This window comes from Poromitra crassiceps (assembly GCF_964638095.1).
Source record: "Poromitra crassiceps genome assembly, chromosome: 12".
In the NCBI taxonomy this organism is placed as follows: Eukaryota; Metazoa; Chordata; class Actinopteri; order Beryciformes; family Melamphaidae; genus Poromitra; species Poromitra crassiceps.
In genome coordinates, this window is record NC_139632.1 from 39,163,217 (window position 1) to 39,188,747 (window position 25,531).

The window sequence follows — 25,531 nt, forward strand, 5'->3', positions numbered from 1 at the left end:
TAGCTTTGTGCCATAGCAAAACCCTTTTACGGTGCTGTAGAGAAACCTTCAAGAACGCATCAGAAGTCCCAAATCAGCAGCACTAGAAGAACTTTTGATTTGATTTGAACATATCGGAGGGTTATTCTTCTTATGGTTCCATATACTGCAAAACTGCCACTCGAACTTTAGTATAGCCTACGTGTGTGTGTGCAATCTGACAATAATTAAGGTTCAGCAGCTCTTCCCATATACATGTAGACAACCGTCAATCAAATCTACAAGAAATGTGTAATCAAAGAAACTGTATCATATTCATTCATTCATTCCTCCCTGTTTTTCCTCAACTCCTCCCACACAAGGACGCTTCTGATGTGATTGCAGGGGGGGTGTGGGGGAGGGGCATGCAGAGAAATGTATATTTTACTGGCCAGGTATATCTTAAAACAATCAGAGCTTGATGAATGTGCTGAGTGGCCGATGTATGGCTGGAGGGGAGGGGCTGTGTGGAGAAGCTTTGAGTCAGGAAAATGCACCTCATCAATCAGTGTGATTAAAGGCTTTGGCCCGGGCCGAAAAACAAACTCACACGGCGGGGTGGGGCGGGGCAAAGGGGCGGGCCTTAAAGGCACAGTCCGCCCGTTTGGGAGAGCGACAAAGCGTTGGACAAGCTGTGATGCACTGACAGCGTTTTGCCATTATGCGTTATCCTGTATCCTCCAGTACCTCATGTGTGTTTGAGTCCAAACACAGCAGAAATGTAAAACACATCACTTTCTGGAAGGAGATTCCAGACACACAAATAGAAACGCTTTCATGAAATGGATACAGGTTGAGTCACTTTTGTGTTATAAAGTGGCAAAAGTCATATTTATTCATATGAAAATGTGACTGATTATTATTACTTTAAAATCACTAAACGTTCAGTAAACAACGTGTCTCTACCTTCCAGCATTTCTGAGAATACCACCATCTCTTGGACTTCATTGCTTTCGATGTTTGACGTTATTGTTTTATTCTCCCCCTTAACCCATGAGTGGGACCTTGATTCATTCTGTAAATGCAGTGCCACAGGGATGACATATTTTTGTCGGCCAACCAGTACTGCGCTGGTCCCCGACTTCTCCAAGTCAATGAGATTTTTGTGTGGGGGATTTTGGCACTATATAAATCAAAAATGGATGGATTGATTGATTGATTGATTGATTGAGTCAGCACCTGGAAAAGAGATGTGTGTGTGTGTGTGTGTGTGTGTGTGTGTGTGTGTGTGTGTGTGTGTGTGTGTGTGTGTGTGTATACTCTGATTTCTCTGAGTAGCACCATGTCTCCCTCCTCTCACTGGACTTCCTGCTGTTTTGAACCTACTTCAGCTGTGATGCAGAGCCGAGCTGTCTTTGCAGCATCCTAAAGCAGGCGAGGCCGAGTTGACGACTGAGCACGCCTCGCTCCATGAACACTCAACTGTCCCCATAATGACACTTTGACAGCGCTATAGCATGTGTTCCATTACCCCCCCCCCTTTCTCTACACAGCAGAAACTCCCGATACATTAAACACACACACACACACACACACACACACACACACACACACACACACACACACACACACACACACACACCCACACACACACACACACACACACAATAGCATACTATATAGGCACCCTGCGGCCAAATCCATTGTAGCCTAGGCCCTTAACCAATAAATACAGCCTTGTGTCAGCAGCTCTGAATATTTAACTACAACTGAAACTAATGGCTTGCTGCACGGATCCCACACGCACACACACGCACGCACGCACACACACACACACACACACACACACACACACACAAGCGCGCGCATGCGCGCACACACACACACACACACACACACACACACACACACACACACACACACACACACACACACACACACACAAACGCTAAGGCAAGAGGACAAATGAGTGGTGTGTGTGGGAGGGTTTGTCATCAGAGTGGCATTAGCAAGCTAACAGGCACTGCAGTGGCTGACTGACTGCATGGGGAAACCACACACTTTAACCAATGCTGGCTAACTAGCTGACGAACAGACTCTGCAAGCATTTAGTCTCGGATTAAAATCTCCAGATTTTCTTTTTTATTATTTATTTTTGTGTGGTAAAAAAACAACAAGGGAAACATCTGCCAGCTGAGTTTGATAATTGCACACAGTTCCGCCTGAGAGTTCTGAGAGTGACAGCGTCTTGAAGTAAGCCGCATCAAATCAAATCAAAATGTCATTTTATTTGAGAAAAGCCTTGAAATGTGTTGCATTGGAAACAAATGGAAGATTTTTCCGCTAAGCTACAATAAGATTTCAACACTAGTCTAAGACCAAATGACTGGAGATGGATAGTGGATACTGCTTGCAGTGTCACTAAAGCTGACTGGGCTTGAGTTAAATGCAAGGTAATAACAGACGCTCTTATTAAAAGGTGGGAAACTGACCGCTTGGCTGACCGTTACAACGCCAACAAACACTGTAAACACACACTATGCACAAGTAATGAGTATGTTCGTTCTATACATTCAAAATTAAAGTGAAACATATTCAATGATATTACATGTATTACAAAAGTAACATTTTATTCCTATTCCTTATCGGACAGCATTTCCTCCAGCTTTGATGTGATAAGGGCCCATGCATTTGCATATTAGGTTAGATGGTGTGTTAGAACTTTTCTGGTTCTACTCTTTGAATTGATTACTAATTGCACATTTTGGATAGTGATTGCTGATTTGGTCTTCTTTGTGGTTTTGACAGTGGTTGAAGGTCGTCCATCCAGTCATTGGCTGACTGGCAGGCATATTTCCATGTGACGTGACGCGCTGTTGCGTAACCATAGAGACACTGCGGAGCGCGTCATCCTTCAGAAACCACGCCCAAAACCGTGGAAAACACAAACTCCCGTCCAATCCTGCCGTTCTCCTATGTCGCGTGCATGGTGGGGTTTTGCACAAAAAGATTGTATATACTGGAAGATGAACACTCCAACTTACTTCATTGACAGCAACATCCACATTTTTCTTCTCGCCAATTCTCAATGGCTTCCTTGTTTTGCTCAGGAGTACAAAAAAACTTTAACTGGCGATTTTTTACATTTGTTGTCTGCGCAGCCCACCACCACACAACAGCTTTTAGCTATGTTTAATTCAAGGAATATGATGCACGCTGGTGTGTGGAAGTGAACGGAAGCTCTCCCCTGTGATGGGCGTGGCCTATTACATGCAGTGTCTCTATCATCCAGTCTTTCCGTCACTTGATCAGGAGAGTTAAGGTCAGGGTGTTTCATCAAAGGAAACACCAGGGGGCGCTGCACTGTCGTATTTACAATCTGAGCCAACAAACAGAACTCATGAAAAAGAGATCAGCGCCTGAAACTCTAATGAGCAGAAGAGGCCCCCTGCTGAGCGCCGCAACATTAAAGAGGTACTTCAGTGCACAGGAAAACATGTCTTTGAGCTGTAAACTAAAATATAAGGCTGGCACTATGATGAAACACATCAATGCTGGTGTCAAAATCTAATTTGACACCCAATGTATATATCATTTATATTAATAAAACATTTCATTGGGTGAAATCGCTCAACATGTCATCTGCTGTTTCAAAATCAACCCTTTGAATTCATGACATGTGTGTATGTCATGAATTCTTCTGTTGCTAGGGAACACTTTGTACTCTAGTTTATATTTCCCCCCTCTTAGAACATTGCTAGGGTTGCCAGGCTCTTAACTACAGACTCTATTTTTTTGTATTATGCAGTGGGCGGAGTTAGGCTCAAAACGGGGGTGACATCACTCTTTAACATTTAGATTCACATTTTATTTCTGCCATCAGCGCCTCAGAGACGCCTCTCACACACACACACACACACACACACACACACACACACACACACAAACAGTATGAGTGAAGGCGGATATTGGCCTATATCTTTGTGTTGATGTTTAATAACAAGTGTATCTATAATATAATAAAGTGTATCTATAATATAATAAAGTGTATCTATAATATAATAAAGTGTATCTATAATATAATAAAATTTATCTATAATATAATAAAGTGTATCTATATCTTTGTGTTGATGTTTCAGAATAAAGTGAGCCAAAACCCCAGCGACCAAACAGCATCAAAGTGGAATCAGCTCCATTGAAACGAGTGAGAGCGTCATCTCATTTAGGATGGAGGCAGTCAAGCTTTGTTTCCGCCATATATACAGCCCCCAGGGTACGACACGACATCCATATACAGACAGGAGGAGGGGAACGGAGTTAGGATCGAAAGCGATGGAAACAGATAAGATAGAGGAGGAAGAAAACACAGATAGCGAGAGAGAAAAGCAGGGATTGAAGATGAGAGAAAAGAAAAGATGGCCCAGATTAAAGATAGATTCAAGGCTGGCAGACTTAAGGAGGAGAGGAGATGGGGAGGGGAGATACACGGTGATGGGTTGGAAATTCTGCTCACTTTTCAGCGTACTTTTCCCAGGAAAAATCTCAGGGTATTTAGGTAGGTTTTAGCCACCCCCTAAAGGCCCAAGGCCAACCGAAATCCTGACAATAACTGATTTGAGTTCAGGACAACCCTGACTGCATACTAACTCAAAATCCAGCATTTTTACTGGATCATTTGAGATGATTTCTAAGTTAAAGTCCCACAACTTCAAATGGCTTCCTTTCTGAAACGTGGGGTGCTGTAAAAACACATTGCTCCATAAGTTCTGACAATGACTGATATATTTGAGACCAGGACAACTCTGACTACACACCAACTCAAAATCAAAAAATGTTACGGTATCCTTTTAGAGGGTGCGTATAGTCACCCCCCCCAAAAGGCCCATTCTGACCCAGAAAAGGCTTGAATATGCACGTTGAATAGATATTGATGTGTCATTGGGTGTAATCAGGTTTTTCAGCTTTTTTTTAAAGTTTTGTACTTTTTTAGATTGATGTTTAACTTGGCTCCTCCTCCTGCATGATGACACTGCTCGTCATATGCTTGCCGTTGACGATGTCACCTCCTGACATAAGCATGTCAGGAAGTAACTTACAGCATTTGACACAACACACGTTCATATCGCCACACAATGTGTTGGAGAGTAACACGAGGCATGTTGCCCCACGAAGATGTTGAAATGAGGCATACGTAACCGTAGCTTCAACAGCGACTCAAACCCAACCTTCAAGTCTCTCAGCGGCGATCCAACAAAGCAGAGGCAAAGAAGAAGAGGGGAAAGAGAGAGAATAGGGAGAGAGAAGAAGAGAGGGAAACATGCGATAGCAGAAAGCAGTTGGAGACGGCAGTGATCAACAAAGGACACGGGGAGACCAGGCGAGGTGATTCAAACTGGACTCTCTCTCCAGCTCGCTCTGTCCATCAAGGACCAACATCGAAACACTGAGAGAAAACCCTTCAACATTTGAGCCTCTGCGATCCAAGAAGGGACCAGACAGTCAAAGCAAATGAGAAGAAGAAGACGATGAAAGAGAGAGAAGACAGAGAGAGTGAGAAGATAGAGAGAGAGAAGACAGAAAGAGAGAGAAGACAGAGAGAGTGAGAAGATAGAGAGAGAGAAGACAGAAAGAGAGAGAAGACAGAAAGAGAGAAGATAGAGAGAGAGAAGACAGAAAGAGAGAGAAGACAGAAAGAGAGAAGATAGAGAGAGAGAAGACAGAAAGAGAGAGAAGACAGAAAGAGAGAGAAGACAGAGATAGTGAGAAGATAGAGAGAGAGAAGACAGAAAGAGAGAGAGGTCAAGAAAGGAAAAAAGAAGGAGGAAAACATGCTGTCCCCCAGCAGTGATGGACCTAGCTCCACCCTTGGGTCAGACCCATTCATTGTCGTTGTCGCCCCCTAGCGGCACAAAGTCAACGTTACAGTGTGACTAACTAACAAAAAAAAATGAAGGGGCGGAGACCGATCCAAAGTCCCCCCCCTTTTGGTTGGGGACAAAAAAACAACAGTCATAGTTTCAGCATTCAGCAGCAGCGCATTGGGGAACACAAGAGGACAGCAGAGAGAGAGAGAGAGAGAGAGAGATCGAGAGAGAGAGAGGACAGCGGAGGGCTTGGGGACATGGGGACTCACCCAGTACGCCCAGCCGGTAGTTGACGGTGATGACGATGACATTCCCATAGCTGGCCAGGATGCTGCCGTCAAACATATTCCCGGTGCCTTCCATGTAGGAGCCCCCGTGGATGAAAACCATCACCGGCTTGGGGCTGCCGCTCTCCCTGATGTCTGGAGGGAGAGAAGGGGAGAGAGCGACTGATTAGAGCACAGAGTGAAGGTGACGGCCACAGATGCATTTTGAACACCTTTAAGGGGGGGCTTTTGGCCTCCTCTTTAATATCTTTGTAAGTAATCTTGGCACATTGGCTTCTGTTTCCCCCCCCTCCTCCCCACCTCATTAGTTTGTAGCGTCAAACCATTCGTTCCAGGGTTGATTGGAAAAGGCAGCGTTTTTATTTTTTGATATTTTCGTCTTCATTTCGTATCGATATTAATAAAAGGTAGGAAATGTAATGGAGGCGAGTCTTAATTTGCCTGGTGGTTAGAGGGACTGTCAACACTTGAGGGGTGCCAATCTCAGCTGTCACACACCCCCCCCTCCTCCCTCCCCGAGTTGAGGTGAAAGTTGTTTGATTAATTGGGTTGGGAGAAATCTAATAAAAAATGGCATATTAAATGTGACGTTTTTATGGGGATGCTTCGCTCAGCGTTGAAACTTTTGATTCGATTGCGGCTTAACACACTTGAGCTGTTATTGGCGTTTCAACTGAAAATGAAAGTGAACTTGACACTAAATGGAAACCTGCCTTTGTGGAGGTTAGGTTAACGTGTAGGTGATGCATCTGAGCCTCTGTTGCTCTCAATTGTTTGCATATTACACTACACATGTATATATATATGATATACTGTATGTGAAGGGCTTTGAGTATCTAGAGAGGCGCTATATAAATGCAATCAATTATTATAGTTCAATTAGACTGCACCTACATCAAATATGAGCTATACATGTACGAGTTGTCGCGCAATAAATTTATGGTAGGCACCGCCCGACTGGAAGCAAAGCCGGAGATGTAATCCTATTAACAAAGGCTTATTTTTCAAAGGCAAAATGTTAAAGCAGGCACCTGTTGTTAACGCAGGCACCTGTTGTTAACGCAGGCACCTGTTGTTAACGCAGGCACCTGTTGTTAAAGCAGGCACCTGTTGTTAAAGCAGGCACCTGTTGTTAACGCAGGCACCTGTTGTTAAAGCAGGCACCTGTTGTTAAAGCAGGCACCTGTTGTTAACGCAGGCACCTGTTGTTAAAGCAGGCACCTGTTGTTAAAGCAGGCACCTGTTGTTAAAGCAGGCACCTGTTGTTAACGCAGGCACCTGTTGTTAACGCAGGCACCTGTTGTTAAAGCAGGCACCTGTTGTTAACGCAGGCACCTGTTGTTAACGCAGGCACCTGTTGTTAACGCAGGCACCTGTTGTTAAAGCAGGCACCTGTTGTTAAAGCAGGCACCTGTTGTTAATGCAGGCACCTGTTGTTAACGCAGGCACCTGTTGTTAAAGCAGGCACCTGTTGTTAAAGCAGGCACCTGTTGTTAAAGCAGGCACCTGTTGTTAACACAGGCACCTGTTGTTAAAGCAGGCACCTGTTGTTAACGCAGGCACCTGTTGTTAACGCAGGCACCTGTTGTTAAAGCAGGCACCTGTTGTTAAAGCAGGCACCTGTTGTTAAAGCAGGCACCTGTTGTTAACGCAGGCACCTGTTGTTAAAGCAGGCACCTGTTGTTAACGCAGGCACCTGTTGTTAACGCAGGCACCTGTTGTTAAAGCAGGCACCTGTTGTTAACGCAGGCACCTGTTGTTAAAGCAGGCACCTGTTGTTAACGCAGGCACCTGTTGTTAAAGCAGGCACCTGTTGTTAAAGCAGGCACCTGTTGTTAACGCAGGCACCTGTTGTTAACGCAGGCACCTGTTGTTAAAGCAGGCACCTGTTGTTAAAGCAGGCACCTGTTGTTAATGCAGGCACCTGTTGTTAACGCAGGCACCTGTTGTTAAAGCAGGCACCTGTTGTTAAAGCAGGCACCTGTTGTTAAAGCAGGCACCTGTTGTTAACACAGGCACCTGTTGTTAAAGCAGGCACCTGTTGTTAACGCAGGCACCTGTTGTTAACGCAGGCACCTGTTGTTAAAGCAGGCACCTGTTGTTAAAGCAGGCACCTGTTGTTAAAGCAGGCACCTGTTGTTAACACAGGCACCTGTTGTTAAAGCAGGCACCTGTTGTTAAAGCAGGCACCTGTTGTTAAAGCAGGCACCTGTTGTTAAAGCAGGCACCTGTTGTTAACGCAGGCACCTGTTGTTAACGCAGGCACCTGTTGTTAACGCAGGCACCTGTTGTTAACACAGGCACCTGTTGTTAAAGCAGGCACCTGTTGGCGGCAGCAGGATAAAAAAAAAGGACAGGTACAGACACGTTTTATTTGTCCAGAGGAAGAAGAGAAGCTGCGTTGGGAAGCTTAAGCCCTCGACACATCTCTCCAGCACAGAGGCTGGATGGCCGGCGGGATAAGAAGCCTCTTGGTGGATGGAACAAAGTGGCGCACGCTACGGTTACGCTCAGAACAAGGCTGGCCTTTCATCTTCACCAGCCACAGATGAGCCTTTTCATCTCAGCATCTCCATCAGCGCGCTGCAGCACACAGCGTTTAGCCCACTGATGATGGCTCATCTGCTGCTCTGCTTTTAGCACAGTGGGGCTCCGGGTCCAGAGAGACAGACCAGCGAGTCTGTGGGGAATTAACAATTAACCAAGCAAGGAAACAGAGGAGCGCTACCTTCTCAGACAAGAGAAGAAGAAAAAATTACAGTATATGAGAAATATTGTGTGTGTGGGTGTGTGTGCGCGCGCGCGTGTGTGTGTGTGTGTGTGTGTGTGTGAGAGAGAGAGAGAAAATTAGTTAGCAGCTTGCAAGGACTACATGCAAATGCTGTGTGTGTTTTACTGTTTTAGTGTTTATGTATGTATGTATGTATGTACTGTATGTATGTATGTACTGTATGTATTTTCGTTTTTTTTTTTTTACAATTATATTCTGTTACAGAAAATGGGCTAAATTGAGTTTCAGTGGATGTACCCTGCATTATACGTCCTTGTCTGTGAATGCAAGAATACCTGAAACAATAGGAAGTGGAAATTGGAGGGAGGAAAAAACGAAATGTTGCCTGTGTATTTATGGACGTGTCGCCTGCGTGCAGAAAGAAACAGTTTTACTTCTCAAGAATGAAGGAAACAGAAATAGACAAATAGACAAATAAACTGGGGTAAAAGAACAGCAAGGGTCTAGCAAATTAAAATGAGACACATCTGCCCGCAGGGTAAAATGTTGTCTCCTCTGTGTGTGTGTGTGCGTGCGTGCGTGTGTGTGCGTGTGTGTGTGTGTGCGTGCATGTGTGTGTGCGTGTGTGTGCGTGCGTGTGTGTGTGTGTGTGTGTGTGTGTGCGTGCGTGTGTGTGTGTGTGTGCGTGTGTGTGTGTGCGTGCGTGTGTGTGTGTGTGTGCGTGCCCCTTCGCCCCCATGCTATGTTTGTCCTTTCCTCTATTTCTCTGTGTGCATAGCTCATTACATCACTTCTGTCACCCTCTGTCCTGTGTTGTTGTTGTCTCCTCTGTGCTGGCTCCTCACAGCGGGCCAGGCAGCCTCTGTGCTGGCTCCTCACAGCAGGCCAGGCAGTCACAGCGTAGCCGCACGCACATCGTCTCTCTCCTCTGCTCGACCAAAACACTAACTCCTCACTAACAAGGTCAGCGCAGCCAGAAGGAAAAGCAGAATATCACCGTTTCTGGACGAAAAACTATGTTGCATATCACACTTGTAGATTATGTGAATATCAACGTTATAGTGTCGGCGGTTGAAATAGCGCGGTGGTCAGTCAGGGCGTTGCGGTCGTGGGCTGGATGGAAGGGCGTAAACACTTGCCTTTCACAGCGGAGGGGGCGTGTCCGAGTCCCAGTGTGTTCAAAGTCTACGTTTGAAACATGAGTCATATTTTTCACCGTTTTTGTTACTTGACCCTAACTAACATTATTTTACTTGCCCAAACATAACCAACGTTGTTTGAGTTGTTTTATATGCGTTTGATGTCGGAAAGGCGGTGAGGTTTTCAAAGTAACCGCTGCATATTGAGTAGCTACTGATATCTGTGGTTTGCAGAAAAATGTAAATGCCAAAGTTTTATTCTGACGATTGTGTGTGTGTGTGTGTGTGTGTGTGTGTGCGCATGCGTGTGTGTGTGTGTGTGCGTGTGTGTGTGTGTGTGTGCATGTGTGTGTGTGTGTGCGTGTGCGTGTGTTTGTCTCACAGTAGGGGAACGTATGCAGCTGTATGCAAAGAGCAAGTGACACAGAGGACGCATGGTGAAGATGATGAGTAGATTGATGATAATGACGAGGATGATGATTGTAATGACCGTGTTGATTATGATGAGGATGATGCTAATGCTGATTATATCAACGTGCGTGATGAACTTGAACTTTACTTTTTGTTGTCACTTGACTCCTACTGTTGGCTTGTTGACGAGCTCACAACTGTCACTCATGTCCATGCATTAAGTGGACAACCTTTTCTAATCCTAACCTCTTTGTATTCTGGTTTTGACAGTTTTAACATGACATTAAGATTATTTCATTTATTTAACGATGTCATTTAACAATGTGATTAGCATAAGTTAGCCAATCTGAAAAATTATACTGCTTGTAATAACACTGAAGGAGACAGTATGAAGGTGTAGATGTAGGCTATGTAGATGAGGATGATGATGGTAGTAATAACAATGACGATGATGAAGACGAAGATGATGATCATGCTGATGATACCTCATGTGTCTTGATATAGTGTCTTTTTCAAGGGGAAACCTTTGCGGCTGAAAAGTGAAGACAAAGCGGAAATGCCTTAAACCTGCATTTTGTGCTAATGGACAGCAGGGGGCGACTCCACTGGCTGCAAATCCGACGCTATAGAAATCTATGGGAAAATACTTCTCACTTGATTTATTAGCTCATCAAACACTTATCCTAATAACTTTATGGTCTCAATCGCCTTCTTCAATAATACAGCGTGATGTTCATTTAAATTAGGTTCCCATTTTGAGTAAAGCAGACGGTAAAGCAGACTACTGTATGCTTTGGGGTGTGATTGACAGGTTGCCTGTCCAGTGATCGTGCAGCTCGCTGATCACGGACCAATAGCAGGTGGCTCTGTGTCTCGCGCTAGCTGTCCACAAACCAATGGGTGACGTGATGGGCGGGCTGCGTGCATATTTTTACACAGTCTATAATCTTTTTCCTACAAAGAAGCCGCCTAATAACGAAGCTCTCTTATATCTTTGTTGTATCCCCGGAATTGTGGTCTGAGTGTGTGTGTGTGTGTGTGTGTGTGTGTGTGTGTGTGTGTGCGCGTGCGTGCGCGTGCGTGTGTGTGTGTGTGTGCGTGTGCGTGTGCGTGTGCGTGTGTGTGTGCGTGTGTGTGTGTGTTCCTGTTCTCGGTTGTACCTGAATATATGAATGATTATTTCACTGTGCTGCAGTACAGCACATCCAGTAGGGCCCTTACAGTATAGCTTCTGTGGTGAAGGTCAGCGTTAATGATGTGAGGTTAGGATAAAACTGTCTGGGTAAAGTTGGAGCGTTTGATGGATTTAGCTGATTAACTCGCTGAAACCCGCCGCACTTTATGCAATCCCAACTCCCAGTCTGCTTTCCTGGAACACTTCAGCACCTGGACACACTAAAAACGTGCCCCCAAATCCCAAATCCCTTTCTCTAAACTCTCTCCCCTCCTCATTCCCTAAGAGATCAGTGAATCCTCAATTCACGCCCTGCTGGGCGTGCGGGGTGGTGCAGCGGTAGATTCCGTGCCTATACCAGCACGAGGGTCACAGGATCGAGCCCCCCCCCCTGTTGCCTCCCGCTTGGTCGGGAGCCCATACAGGCACAATTGGCCGTGTCTGCGGGTGGGAAGCCGGTGGGGGTTCGGATCGCCTCCCTCCTCTGGTCCATCAGGGTGCCTGTTCAAGGGGGGGAACTGGGGGGGGAGGATACTATGATCCTCCCACCCGCTGCCTCCTGCCGGGGAAACTCCTTGCTGTCAGGTGAAAAGAAGCGGCTGGCGACTGCACATGTATCGGAGGAAGCATGGTGCTAGTCTACGGCTCTCCCCAGATTGGCAGAGGGTGGAGCAACGGCCTGGACAGCAGGGGGACATTGGCCAAGTACAATTGGGGAGAAATCCCCCAAAAAAGAAGAAAAATAAAAGGTTAATCGTTAATTCTCGTCCTTCCTAAATAGAATATAGCCGTTACCTCTTGCCTCCGTGAGGTGATATGTGTACGGGGGGATGGGGGGGGGGGGGGGGAGAGATTATTGTAATGTCCACTGTTTCCATGGTGCCTTGGAGAACCAAGGCGGCCATTTTTCTGCGTCTGCTCAAGCCAAATTGAGATGAGGCCAGATGAGCACCAAGTCAGAACAGCCGACCTGCCTCCCGGGTCTCTCTCTCTCTCAGCGAGGAGCCAGATGAAAGCTTGTCGGCATCAAGGAGCGGCGGTGAAACGTGATGAAGAGCTGCAGGTAATCCAGCCAGTCTTCTAGGAGGCGAGCGTGTGAGGCGTGAGTGACTTCCTGCCAGAGCAGAGGTGCCATGCGAGGCGCGGAGTATGATCACTGCTTTACCTCCATCAAAGTGATTCAGGTGCCTCCCATTCCTCCCGGCGAACCCTGAGACATGCCCGCAGGCTGTTACTACAACTTCTGTATCCTCTCCCTCTGCCGCTGTAGTAGAGGACTTATCAAACCAACAGCAGATGCGAGGAGCAGAGGTGTTTTTCATCCCATTCATTTTGTATTTCTCCCCCCCCCCGGCTTCAGCCTCCTGTGCTGCGGGGGGCGCCGCCACGGGGAGTCGCACGAAAAGCAACAGGAAACAAAAACCAGGCCCAGAGGTAAATAATGAGGCCCAGAGATAAAATAATAACGAGACCCAGAGGTAAACATCGATTCAAAGGATGCCTGACAATGTGACGATGCTGAGGCAATCTCATTTATAACTGATCCACTGTCACGTGGACCACTGTCTTAAAGAAGAAAGTTCACCCAAAAATGAAAATTCACTCAAGTTTTTTAGGCTACAGTGAATATTTCAGTTAAAAACAGGGTGTCAATTACATCTTTCCAAGTCAACTTGGCATCTTGGGGCTTCTGGATTTACGCCAGACGATCAGTATGGATTTTTTTTTTTTTTTACGTTTGAAAGTTGGTCACCGCTCAATTCAATTGCTTAGGACGATGCTGTAACTCTCCCCATCAGTGACAAAGTGACAAAAAACAACAAATATTGGAGTTGAACTTTTGAGTGATAACGGAAACCGTGCATTCATTCAAGGTATTATGCTAGCTAGCAGAAGGGCAAGCTGTCATGTCTCGCCCAGAGCCCTAAGTTATGTTTTCTTTATTTCAAATTCTAAGAACCATATTTGTTTTATTTTGGTGACTTACCTGTCTTCTCATTTCAGATCCCTTTACTTCCTGCCCTCGTGTTTCCTGCTCCTCTGATTGTCTGCCCCACCCTGATATGTTTCACCTTTGTCAATTATCCTTGCCTCACCTCACCTGTGTAATTATCTCTGGCTCCCTGTCTATTTAGTCTGTGTGCTTCCAGCCCTCTGTGCCAGTTCGTCACTTGTTCATGTAAGAATTACTCTAGGATAATTCCCTGTTCAGCTTTCCTGGTTTTTTGATCTCTGTTCTTGTTTTGGACCCCATGCTTTGTCTTGCCATTTTGTGGATTATTGCCTACAGTAAAAAGACTTTTGGAATCTCTGCCTGTCTCCTGAGTCGTGCACTTGAGTCCTCCTCTGTGTCCCAGCCTTGTCAGTACGAACTGGCCATGACGGACTCAGCCGACTCTGCTGCTGTACGGGCTGCGATTCTTGCTCAGGATGAGAAGATTCATTCTGTGTTTTCGGGGGTGAGTGAGATGTCCCAACGCCATGAGGGTTTCCAGGCCGCTATCAGCAGTCAGGTGGGTGACCTGGCTGGCCAACTCCAGCAGCTCATGGCACGTCTGGACACTCTCGTCACGGCTCCTGTTCCTCCGCCTACTCAAGCTGCGGCCGCAGCTCCTCCTGGAGGTTCTTTTCATGGTCCTGCCACTGCCTCCATGCCATCATTTGTCCATCTCTCCAGACCTGAGCGATTTTCTGGTGAAACAGACAATTGCAGGGCTTTCCTGGTCCAATGTGGTCTGCATTTCGAGATGCAAGCTTCAGCGTTCCCGACAGAACGAGCAAGGGTAGCTTATATTATTACTCATCTGTCTGGTAGGGCGGAGGCGTGGGCTACAGCTGAGTGGGCCCGGGATTCTCCCATCTGCGCTTCTCTTTCTCTCTTCACGGAAAAACTAAGCAATATTTTTGACCACACTACCCCAGGAGCTGAGGCAGCCCGAGCCCTAATGGATCTACGCCAGGGCTTTCGACAGGTTGCCGATTATGCCATTGAGTTCCGCACTTTGGCAGTAGACAGTGGCTGGAACACTTCATCTCTGCTGGATGCTTTCTATCATGGACTTTCTGACCCCATAAAGGACCAGCTGGTGTCCATAAAACGACCGGTTGATCTAGATGCCTTCATTTCTCTCACTATCAGGATTGATAATCGTCTGAGAGCACGTGAGAAGGAGAGACACCGACGAGCAGTTGCACCTCCCGGCCTGAGGGGGCACGCCACAAGTGACCGGCCCCTTCCTCGACGTTCTCCTCCTCGTTATCACCAGTCTCCTGCAGCCTCGTTGCCCTCGCCTGTGGTGGACGAGCCAATGCAGTTAGGACGAGCCAAACTGACACCGGAAGAGCGGCAGCGTCGTCTACAGGAAGGTCGGTGTATTTACTGTGCTCAAGTGGGACATTTCATGGCTTTCTGTCCCGTAAAAGACCGGGCTCGCCAGTGAAGAGGAGGGCGCTGGTGAGCCGTACATTTTCCTTGCTTTCTTCTCCTCGTCCATTAACTGACATTGAAATAATCTCACCCTCTCGTTCCCTGTGCTCCAAGGTATTAGTGGACTCTGGATCTGATGAAAGTTTTATGGATTGGAGATTAGCTAAAAGGCTTGGACTATCTGTGCTTCCTCTGCCCCAGCCCCTGGAGGCCAATGCTCTGGATGGCAGGTTACTGTGTAGGGTAACTCACCGCTCCCTTCCAGTAAAGATGGTCATGGCCCAAGGACACTATGAACATTTGAGTTTTCATTTATTTAATGCTCCTCTGAACCCAGTCATTCTAGGTCTTCCCTGGCTCTCCAAACATAATCCACACATGAACTGGTCTACCGGGGAGGTAATGAGTTGGGGGGAGGGGTGCAAACTAAACTGTTTTTCTCCACGTTGTCCTCAGAGCCTGCCTGTTTCATCTGCTCCGTCGCTTCAGATGTCTCCTGTGGTTCCCAAGCCTGAAGACACAGAGTTTGGGATCGAGGCCTCTGATGTGTCTAAAGTGCCCTCCTGTTACCACGATCTGCATGACGTATTCAATAAGTCGAAGGCCACATCACTTCCTCCTCATCGGGATTATGATTGTGGCATTGACCTGCTTCCTGGTACTTCACCCCCCAAGGGACGCCTCTACTCTCTGTCAGCCCCGGAAAGAGTGGCTATGGATAAGTACATTTCAGCGTCCCTGGCTGCTGGGATAATTCGTCCCTCCTCCTCTCCAGCTGGAGCAGGATTCTTCTTTGTGGAAAAGAAGGACAAGAGTCTTCGCCCTTGTATCGACTATCGTTTACTGAACGACATCACCAGAAAGAACAGGTACCCCCTCCCTCTTATTTCATCTGCTTTTGAACTGTTAAAAGGGGCGAAGATTTTTACCAAGTTGGACTTGAGGAATGCTTATCACTTGGTAAGGATAAGGGAGGGGGATGAATGGAAAACCGCCTTCAACACCCCTAGTGGTCATTATGAGTATTTGGTGATGCCTTTTGGACTTACAAATGCCCCAGGTGTCTTCCAGGCCTTGGTGAATGACGTTCTTCGGGAGATGCTGAACTGCTTTGCTTTCGTTTACCTGGACGACATTCTCATATTCTCCCCGGATGAGGAGACCCACGTGGAGCACGTTCGCCAGGTCCTCCAGCGCCTCCTTGACTACCAGCTTTACGTTAAAGCAGAGAAATGTGAGTTCCATGTCACAACAGTCTCGTTCCTGGGCTATATTGTTTCCCAGGACAGTATGCAGATGGACCCCGCCAAGGTCTTGGCTGTGGCCGAGTGGCCAATTCCAAAGAGCAGAAAGCAGCTACAACGTTTCCTTGGTTTTTCAAATTTTTATAGACGGTTCATCAGGAGCTTCAGTGTTGTGGCTGCCCCTTTGCATGCTCTAACCTCTCCACTAACCAGGTTCCAGTGGTCTCATCAGGCAGATCTAGCCTTCAAGAAGTTGAGATTGACGTTCACTTCTGCTCCCATCCTCACTCTCCCGGATCCAAATCTCCAATTTGTGGTGGAGGTGGATGCCTCGGACATTGGCATTGGGGCAGTTCTCTCTCAACGTTCCCCGGTGGACAACAAGCTTCACCCCTGCGCCTTTCTGTCCCATAAGCTCTCTCCTGCTGAGAGAAACTATGATGTGGGAAACAGGGAACTCATGGCAGTAATGGTGGCATTGAAGGAGTGGAGGCATTGGTTGGAGGGAGCGGAGCACCCGTTCCTGGTCTGGACTGATCATAAGAACCTGGAGTATATTCGGACTGCCAAGAGACTCAATTCCAGACAAGCAAGGTGGGCCCTTTTCTTTACTCGATTCAATTTCACATTATCATACCGCCCAGGTTCTAAGAATGTTAAGCCGGATGCCCTTTCTCGTCAGTTTGCTCCAGACTCTTCCTGTGATGCACCCACTAACATACTCCCTTCTTCCTGTGTGATTGGGGCCCTCACGTGGAGTATTGAGGCTAAGGTCAAACAAGCCAATGCTGATACGCCAGCGCCGGACAGTTGCCCCCCGAACCGGTTGTTTGTCCCTCTCTCTCTCCGCTCTCAGGTGATCCACTGGGCTCACACGGGCATCTTTGCTTGCCATCCTGGGGTGAAACGGACAGTTTTCGTCATCAAACAGCGCTTCTGGTGGCCATCCATGGGAGATGAGGTTGGGGAATATGTGGGTGCCTGTCCCGTCTGTGCCCGTAACAAGACTCAACGGAGCCGTCCTGCTGGCCTGCTGCGCCCTCTCCCTGTGCCCCAGCGACCCTGGTCTGACATCTCCGTGGACTTCATTACCGGACTGCCACTGTCTGAAGGTAACACCACCGTTCTCACGGTGGTGGACAGATTCTCTAAGATGGCACATTTCATCCCTCTGCCTAAGCTGCCCTCAGCCAAGGAAACTGCAGAGGTGATGCTATCCAATGTTTTTCGTGTACATGGTTTTCCCAGAGATGTGGTGTCAGACCGGGGCCCACAGTTCATCTCCCGCTTCTGGAAGGAGTTTTGCTCTCTGCTGGGGGCCACGGTCAGCCTGTCATCAGGATATCACCCACAGACAAACGGCCAGACAGAGCGGATGAATCAGGAGCTGGAGACATGTCTGCGCTGCCTGGTTTCACATAACCCTACCACCTGGAGCAAGCATGTTATTTGGGCTGAGTATGCACACAACACACTGCCTTGCTCTGCTTCTGGTCTCTCCCCCTTCCAGTGTGCCTATGGCTACCAGCCGCCATTATTCCCGGAACTGGAGACAGAGGTCGGTGTTCCCTCAGCCCATGCTCTCGTCCGGCGTTGTCGCCGTATTTGGAAGTCGGCACGTCAGCAGCTCCTCAAGACCTCAGCCCGGTACAAGAGGGTGGCAGATCGGCAGCGGGCCCCAGCTCCTTCCTACCAACCTGGTCAGCGTGTCTGGCTCTCTGCCAAGGACCTTCCACTGCGGGTGGTGTCACGAAAGCTGGCACCCAGGTTTGTGGGGCCATTTCCCATATCAAAAATCATTAATCCCGTGGCTGTGCGTCTCAAGCTCCCTAGACCCTGGAGGATTCATCCCACGTTCCATGTCAGCCGCATTAAGCCGGCCAAGGAGAGTCCACTGGTGCCCGCCTCCAGACCCCCGCCACCTCCCCGGGTCATCGACGGTGAACAGGTCTACACCGTTAAGCGCCTCCTGGCGTTCCGTCGTGTGGGTCGAGGCCGTCAGTATCTGGTGGACTGGGAGGGTTACGGTCCGGAGGAACGGTCATGGGTGTCCTCTGGGAACATCTTGGATCCTGACCTCATCGCTGACTTTCATCGCCGCCATCCTGACATACCTGGGCCGTCAGGAGCCGTCCCTAGAGGGGGGGGTACTGTCATGTCTCGCCCAGAGCCCTAAGTTATGTTTTCTTTATTTCAAATTCTAAGAACCATATTTGTTTTATTTTGGTGACTTACCTGTCTTCTCATTTCAGATCCCTTTACTTCCTGCCCTCGTGTTTCCTGCTCCTCTGATTGTCTGCCCCACCCTGATATGTTTCACCTTTGTCAATTATCCTTGCCTCACCTCACCTGTGTAATTATCTCTGGCTCCCTGTCTATTTAGTCTGTGTGCTTCCAGCCCTCTGTGCCAGTTCGTCACTTGTTCATGTAAGAATTACTCTAGGATAATTCCCTGTTCAGCTTTCCTGGTTTTTTGATCTCTGTTCTTGTTTTGGACCCCATGCTTTGTCTTGCCATTTTGTGGATTATTGCCTACAGTAAAAAGACTTTTGGAATCTCTGCCTGTCTCCTGAGTCGTGCACTTGAGTCCTCCTCTGTGTCCCAGCCTTGTCACAAGCAACACCACGTGCTAATGTCACTAAGAGACTGTAGGCTTTTCATGATGTCCTTAATTGTTGAACAAGTATTTTTCCTTTTTACAATATTATATTGTCTGATTTATCTTTTACATTTTATCTGTTGGACGTCTTTGTTGCTAAGTGGACTTAATCATTTATTGAGGATTTAACATTAGCATAGGCCTTGCTAAGTGCATATTAGCAGTAATGTTGGTTGTTCAGCTATAGGTGATTTTACTTTTCATTGCTGTTTTCATTTGCAAGAAAGAAGCTCACAGCTAGCAAGGCTGTACTGTAAGTAGCGCTAAGCTAGTGCCCCGCGTGCTCTTCATAAATGCGATGTCGAGCCGCCTGAAGTAACCTTGTGACTAAAACGTCGACGGTTTGGAATCTCTGGCCTGGCTGGATGGAACACGTTCCCTGTTGATCTTTTATGATGCTTTCCTCAGCTCCAGGATTGTCCTCGCACTGTCAGCAAGAAATGTATATCCTCGTACCCTCCAAAGTACTATAGCCCATCCATAGTGGATGGGAAGATTAATATCACATAGGTAATTGCCGTATAAAACTTTATACAGGGTGCCAGGGGGCCCATAAGAGCCGTGATACCACAGCTCATATGACATCTCCACTTCAATTCTGTGCACCCACATGAACCTATCCACTCCGACATGTTACGTAGTCGCCTGCCGGAGGGGGGGGGGGAGTCTGCTTGTAACAAATGTGCAGCTGTCAGGAGGTGTCCTCACTGTCCTGTTTACATCTGGATTCAGCTGTCAGGAGGTGTCCTCACTGTTCTGTTTACATCTGGATTCAGCTGTCAGGAGGTGTCCTCACTGTTCTGTTTACATCTGGATTCAGCTGTCAGGAGGTGTCCTCACTGTTCTGTTTACATCTGGATTCAGCTGTCAGGAGGTGTCCTCACTGTTCTGTTTACATCTGGATTCAGCTGTCAGGAGGTGTCCTCACTGTTCTGTTTACATCTGGATTCAGCTGTCAGGAGGTGTCCTCACTGTTCTGTTTACATCTGGATTCAGCTGTCAGGAGGTGTCCTCACTGTTCTGTTTACATCTGGATTCAGCTGTCAGGAGGTGTCCTCACTGTTCTGTTTACATCTGGATTCAGCTGTCAGGAGGTGTCCTCACTGTTCTGTTTACATCTGGATTCAGCTGTCAGGAGGTGTCCTCACTGTTCTGTTTACATCTGGATTCTCCACGCAATGGGATTACAAACGCCACATTTACCCAGTGTAAAGGTCAAGGGTTAAGAGCATCAAGATCCCCTGGGGAGAATGCAAGCCGATCAGGCCTCAAGAGGACAGCGGAGTGTGTGTGTGTGTGTGTGTGTGTGTGTGTGTGTGTGTGTGTGTGTGTGTGTGTGTGTGTGTGTGTGTGTGTGTGCTCAAGCATATTTTCTTCTATATTAAACTGGATTAGTAGTCTGCCCTGCATCCTTTATCGAGTTAATACTTGAAGCTTGCTGGGATTTCACTGACTTGATCTGCCTGAGCTGTGCAACCCTCTGTAATCTGTTTGCTGTGTGTATGTGCAACTCTCTGTAATCTGTTTGCTGTGTGTATGCACGCATGTGACTATATTATGCCTATGTGTTTTGACACATGTGTCAAATGTGTGTATATGCATGTTTGTGTGTGTGTGTGTACGTGCACGTGTGTGTGCTCACGCGCGCGAGCGTGTTTGTGTACGTGTGCGTATCTATGTGCACGTGTGTGTGCGTGCATGTGTGTGTGCACGTGTGTGTGCTCACGCGTGTGTGTGTGTGTATGTGTGCGTGTCTATATGCACGTGTGTGTGCATGCGTGCGTACATGTGTGTGTGTGTGTGCGTGTGTGTGTGTGCGTGCATGTGTGTGTGCATGTGTGCATGTGTGTGTGTGTGTGTGTGTGTGTGTGTGAGCTCACAGGATAACAGCAGGATTGGGACGGGTGTTATTTGGGTGTAATTGCTGTTTACTTGCTCACACAGTAGAAGTGGCTTATTAACACTTCCTGCCTGTCATCAAAGTAGCAGCGCCGCCCGCGGCCTTAAGGGGATTCCACTTGATGGCAGGCTGTTCTCACGGACACGTTATTCCTCATGTGACTTTGCTTACGACAGCATAGGTTTATTTGTTTGTATTATCGGGACTAATGGCTTTTCAACGCATTGTCTTGAGTCGGAAAAAAAAAACACATCTTTTATTTAAGAGGAGCACAGGCGGGGATCCGTCGGGTCGGCCAAGTTTCTGTTGCCATCAGTTAAAATCATCAGGCTCTTTATGAGCTCAAACGCAGGAGTCTCTATTCCTGCACTGGACCATTATTTCCCAATGACTCTACGCCTTTTCCTCAAACGTGTACAGGCGGGTGTGATGTGATGATGTTGATGTGCAGAAGGGAATTCTATCGTAGCTGTTTAGCTGTTACACAGCAGTGGAACAGATACCTATCCAATCCATATGGTTTTGCTCAATTTCAATTGAATCGCTTCAAAGTGAATGGTTTATTACAGGAACCAGGAAGACATAGAGATATGTCTAAAATGCCCAGTGTGGGTGAGTATAGTGTATACAGAGTCGTGGCATTCTGCACTGGTGTGGGATGACCTTCCTGGTATGGCATCTATTCAATTATCCCTACACAAATTCTAATCACAGCGAACAGAACAGTTCTGAGTGATCACCTCCATCGCACTGTTCTGAGTGATCACCTCCATCGCACTGTAACAGTACTGAGTGATCACCTCCATCGCACTGTAACAGTTCTGAGTGATCACCTCCATCGCACTGTAACAGTTCTGAGTGATCACCTCCATCGCACTGTAACAGTACTGAGTGATCACCTCCATCGCACTGTAACAGTTTTGAGTGATCACCTCCATCGCACTGTAACAGTTCTGAGTGATCACCTCCATCGCACTGTAACAGTTCTGAGTGATCACCTCCATCGCACTGTAACAGTACTGAGTGATCACCTCCATCGCACTGTAACAGTACTGAGTGATCACCTCCATCGCACTGTAACAGTACTGAGTAATCACCTCCACTGCACTGTAACAGTTCTGATTGATCACCTCCACTGCATTGTAACAGTTCTGAGTGATCACCTCCATCGCACTGTAACAGTACTGAGTGATCACCTCCATCGCACTGTAACAGTTCTGATTGATCACCTCCACTGCACTGTAACAGTACTGAGTGATCACCTCCATCGCACTGTAACAGTTCTGAGTGATCACCTCCATCGCACTGTAACAGTTCTGAGTGATCACCTCCATCGCACTGTAACAGTACTGAGTGATCACCTCCACCGCACTGTAACAGTTCTGAGTGATCACCTCCATCGCACTGTAACAGTTCTGAGTGATCACCTCCATCCCACTGTAACAGTTCTGAGTGATCACCTCCATCGCACTGTAACAGTTCTGAGTGATCACCTCCATCCCACTGTAACAGTTCTGAGTGATCACCTCCATCGCACTGTAACAGTTCTGAGTGATCACCTCCATCGTACTGTAACAGTATTGAGTGATCACCTCCATCCCACTGTAACAGTATTGAGTGATCACCTCCATCGCACTGTAACAGTTCTGAGTAATCACCTCCATCGTACTGTAACAGTATTGAGTGATCACCTCCATCACACTGTAACAGTATTGAGTGATCACCTCCAACGCACTGTAACAGTTCTGAGTGATCACCTCCATCGTACTGTAACAGTATTGAGTGATCACCTCCATCACACTGTAACAGTATTGAGTGATCACCTCCATGGCACTGTAACAGTATTGAGTGATCACCTCCATCGCACTGTAACAGTATTGAGTGATCACCTCCATCACACTGTAACAGTATTGAGTGATCACCTCCATCACACTGTAACAGTTCTGAGTGATCACCTCCATCGCACTGTAACAGCTCTGAGTGATCACCTCCATCACACTGTAACAGTATTGAGTGATCACCTCCATCGCACTGTAACAGTATTGAGTGATCACCTCCATCACACTGTAACAGTATTGAGTGATCACCTCCATGGCACTGTAACAGTATTGAGTGATCACCTCCATCGCACTGTAACAGTATTGAGTGATCACCTCCATCACACTGTAACAGTATTGAGTGATCACCTCCATCGCACTGTAACAGTTCTGAGTGATCACCTCCACCGCACTGTAACAGTATTGAGTGATCACCTCCATCGCACTGTAACAGTTCTGAGTGATCACCTCCATCACACTGTGGATTTATTTGATTGGAGAAGGTTCGTGGATGAGGAGGCCTTGTAATGCTCTCGTGCAGATTGGAATTATAGTTGTACAAAAAACTCCTGGAGGCTGCAGAGAAACTCAGGGAGCAAAAACAAGCTCACTGGTTCAGTTCAACTTCGGTAGGCAGAGCCAAAACAAACACAAGTTGGACAACTTGAACGGCAAGGTTTTCCAGTCAAAATAACAAAATGATCATCAGAAATATAAACAGAAACTTTTTTTCTTTTAGTTTAGCTGACCAGTCAGTTACTTGTAGTAAATTCACACTATCCTTGGCCTGCAGGAGATGGAATCATGCCAGGAAAGACAGCAGCCCACACTACTCCAGAGCAACTGTATAACCTGTGTTGTGTTGACAGTCCGCACAGCAACCCATGTTAAGGGCATACCCAGGGTGGAGGCGGGATTCGATCCCACGATCTCCCGCTTGCAAAGTGCACGCGCTAACCGCAATGCCAAGAGAGCTAGCGCCCTTTGGCGGAGCTGCTTAAGAGGCCTTATGCTCGTTAGGACTCTGAGGACTCTGATTCACTCGGTTACACGACCATGACTGAACGTGATGCTCACACTGATGTTTGTCCATTATTTACTTATTTATTATTTATTAGTTATTTTATCGACATGTCACATACGAAGGTCATTGGTTTGACGCCCACAACTAAAAGAGGTTTTTAAGAGTTAGTATAAGGTGGAAAAAGAAGCCAATTAACCAGTAGTCGATCTCTTAAACATGATCTGATTTTGGAAAAGAGAAGAATTAAGAAAAAAAAATCATGCAAAAATAGTGGTTAAGAGCTGTCTAAAGGGTTAATAGTTGATCTGGTGGGATGCAACATAGAAAAGGAAAGAAAAAAGGAAAGAAAATAGCAAATTCAAGCAAGTTAGATCAGTAATGATCAAAGGATGGTGGAAGACATGTAAACATACTCTTTAGACATCAAGCTGAAAAGGACAAAACACATCCAGCCCAAAAAAGAGAGTTTACGAGTTAAGAGCAAAAAGAAAATGTCCATCACTTTTCAAAAAAAGGACAAGAAATGTAAGAAAATCAAAGAAGAAAAAAATTGGAGGAGAAAGGGGAGATTTGGCTCCCCTTTGTCATGCAAATCAGTTTGGCATCGGGGAAAAAAATACCTTCGTCGTCCGTGCGTGTGTCACTATCAGCTAAATCGTCAGTGTGTTTCTTTGTAAGGGGACCTATAGGGACCAAGAAGGAGAAAATACATGGAGGAAAACAGGATGGTCAAGAACACACACAGCCTTCAAAAGATGCTCTCAAAAGACAAAGAAGATCTGTCAACGTTTTAACTTTCTGTAGCAGCCATTTTGGAAAAATGTAAACAAACACGTGTACAGCAAGACGTTACTGTAATTACACATATGAGTCACTTAAGACAGTAAAGGAGCAAGAAAAGAGGGACTGTTTAAAAAAAGATGTGGGAAAAAATAGCAGTTTTTTCTTTGTCGAAAGTGAAGAATTAACTGAAGATAAAAGATCTTAGGGTGAAAAGACATAGTTAAACCCATTTACACTCTATGGTTATATAACATGTGAAACGTGTTACTGTAACCAGTGAAACGTGTTACAGTAACACGTTTCACATGTTACTGTAACACTGGGAGCGATCATCACAATAAGCAGAGAAAATGGCAGAAACTGAAAAACAGCATTCGACCGCTCAACAGAAGCCTGTGACAAACTCCCCCTGTTGCATTTTGATTGAGTGTGTGTGGGTGTGCACTCGCACACACAGACACAGACACGCACGCACACAAACACGCACGCGCGCACACTCACACGCGCGTGCGCAACGCCAATTGTAGATTTAAGTGCGGGGGCCGAACTGTGAACCGCCATGTTGAGGGAGAGTGGTCTTCGTCGGGTAAATTTAATGAGAGAGAGGGAGAGAGAGAGAGAGAGGGAGAGAGAGAGAGAGAGAGGGAAAGAGAGAGGGAGAGAAAGGGAGAGAGAGAGAGAGAGGGAGAGAAAGGGAGAGAGAGAGAGAGAGAGATGAGAAGAGAAGATATTGTAGAAGTGGAGAATTTCCCTCTGCCATTTCCATTTCCCCAGCATCATATTTTGTCCCAGCATCCTCTCTGTCTTTGCCTGTGTGCATTAGAGAAGCACACACACTCTGCCTCCCAGTAAGGGACGAGAGCGTCCAGACGGAGCAGTTGTTGAGCAGTTCAATTTGGAAGATTTATCTTTATCTCAAACCTTTTTGTACGTTATGAAATCTCATTTCTAAATATGTCTGCAAAGATCAGCGCATGAATCTTGATTTGTCTCGAAATGTCCAGTAGTAATGGCATTTTCAGGGAGATAAGTGACGGCTTTTAAATCTCCCTCATTGGTGGACAAGTCCGACAGGGGGAAGCGGTCAGAGGCCTCTGTACCTAGAAACAAGGA

At 46.8% G+C, this 25,531-nt stretch overlaps 1 protein-coding gene across 2 annotated transcripts in view; it reads right to left on the reverse strand.

Annotated features, from left to right (window-relative positions):
- Positions 1 to 25,531, reverse strand: part of nlgn1 (neuroligin 1) — a gene marked incomplete at its 3' end in the record, with an annotated part of 347,105 nt that overhangs the window by 190,983 nt on the left and 130,591 nt on the right. Inside the window, exons 2-3 of one of the 2 annotated variants that reach the window (XM_083648371.1) lie at positions 24,256 to 24,318; positions 6,092 to 6,244 (exon numbers count right to left, since the gene is read on the reverse strand). In XM_083648371.1, coding sequence (XP_083504497.1) covers positions 6,092 to 6,244; positions 24,256 to 24,318 — 216 coding nt within the window. The remainder of the gene's footprint in view (positions 1 to 6,091; positions 6,245 to 24,255; positions 24,319 to 25,531) is intronic. The other variant, XM_083648372.1, reaches the window with a different exon arrangement.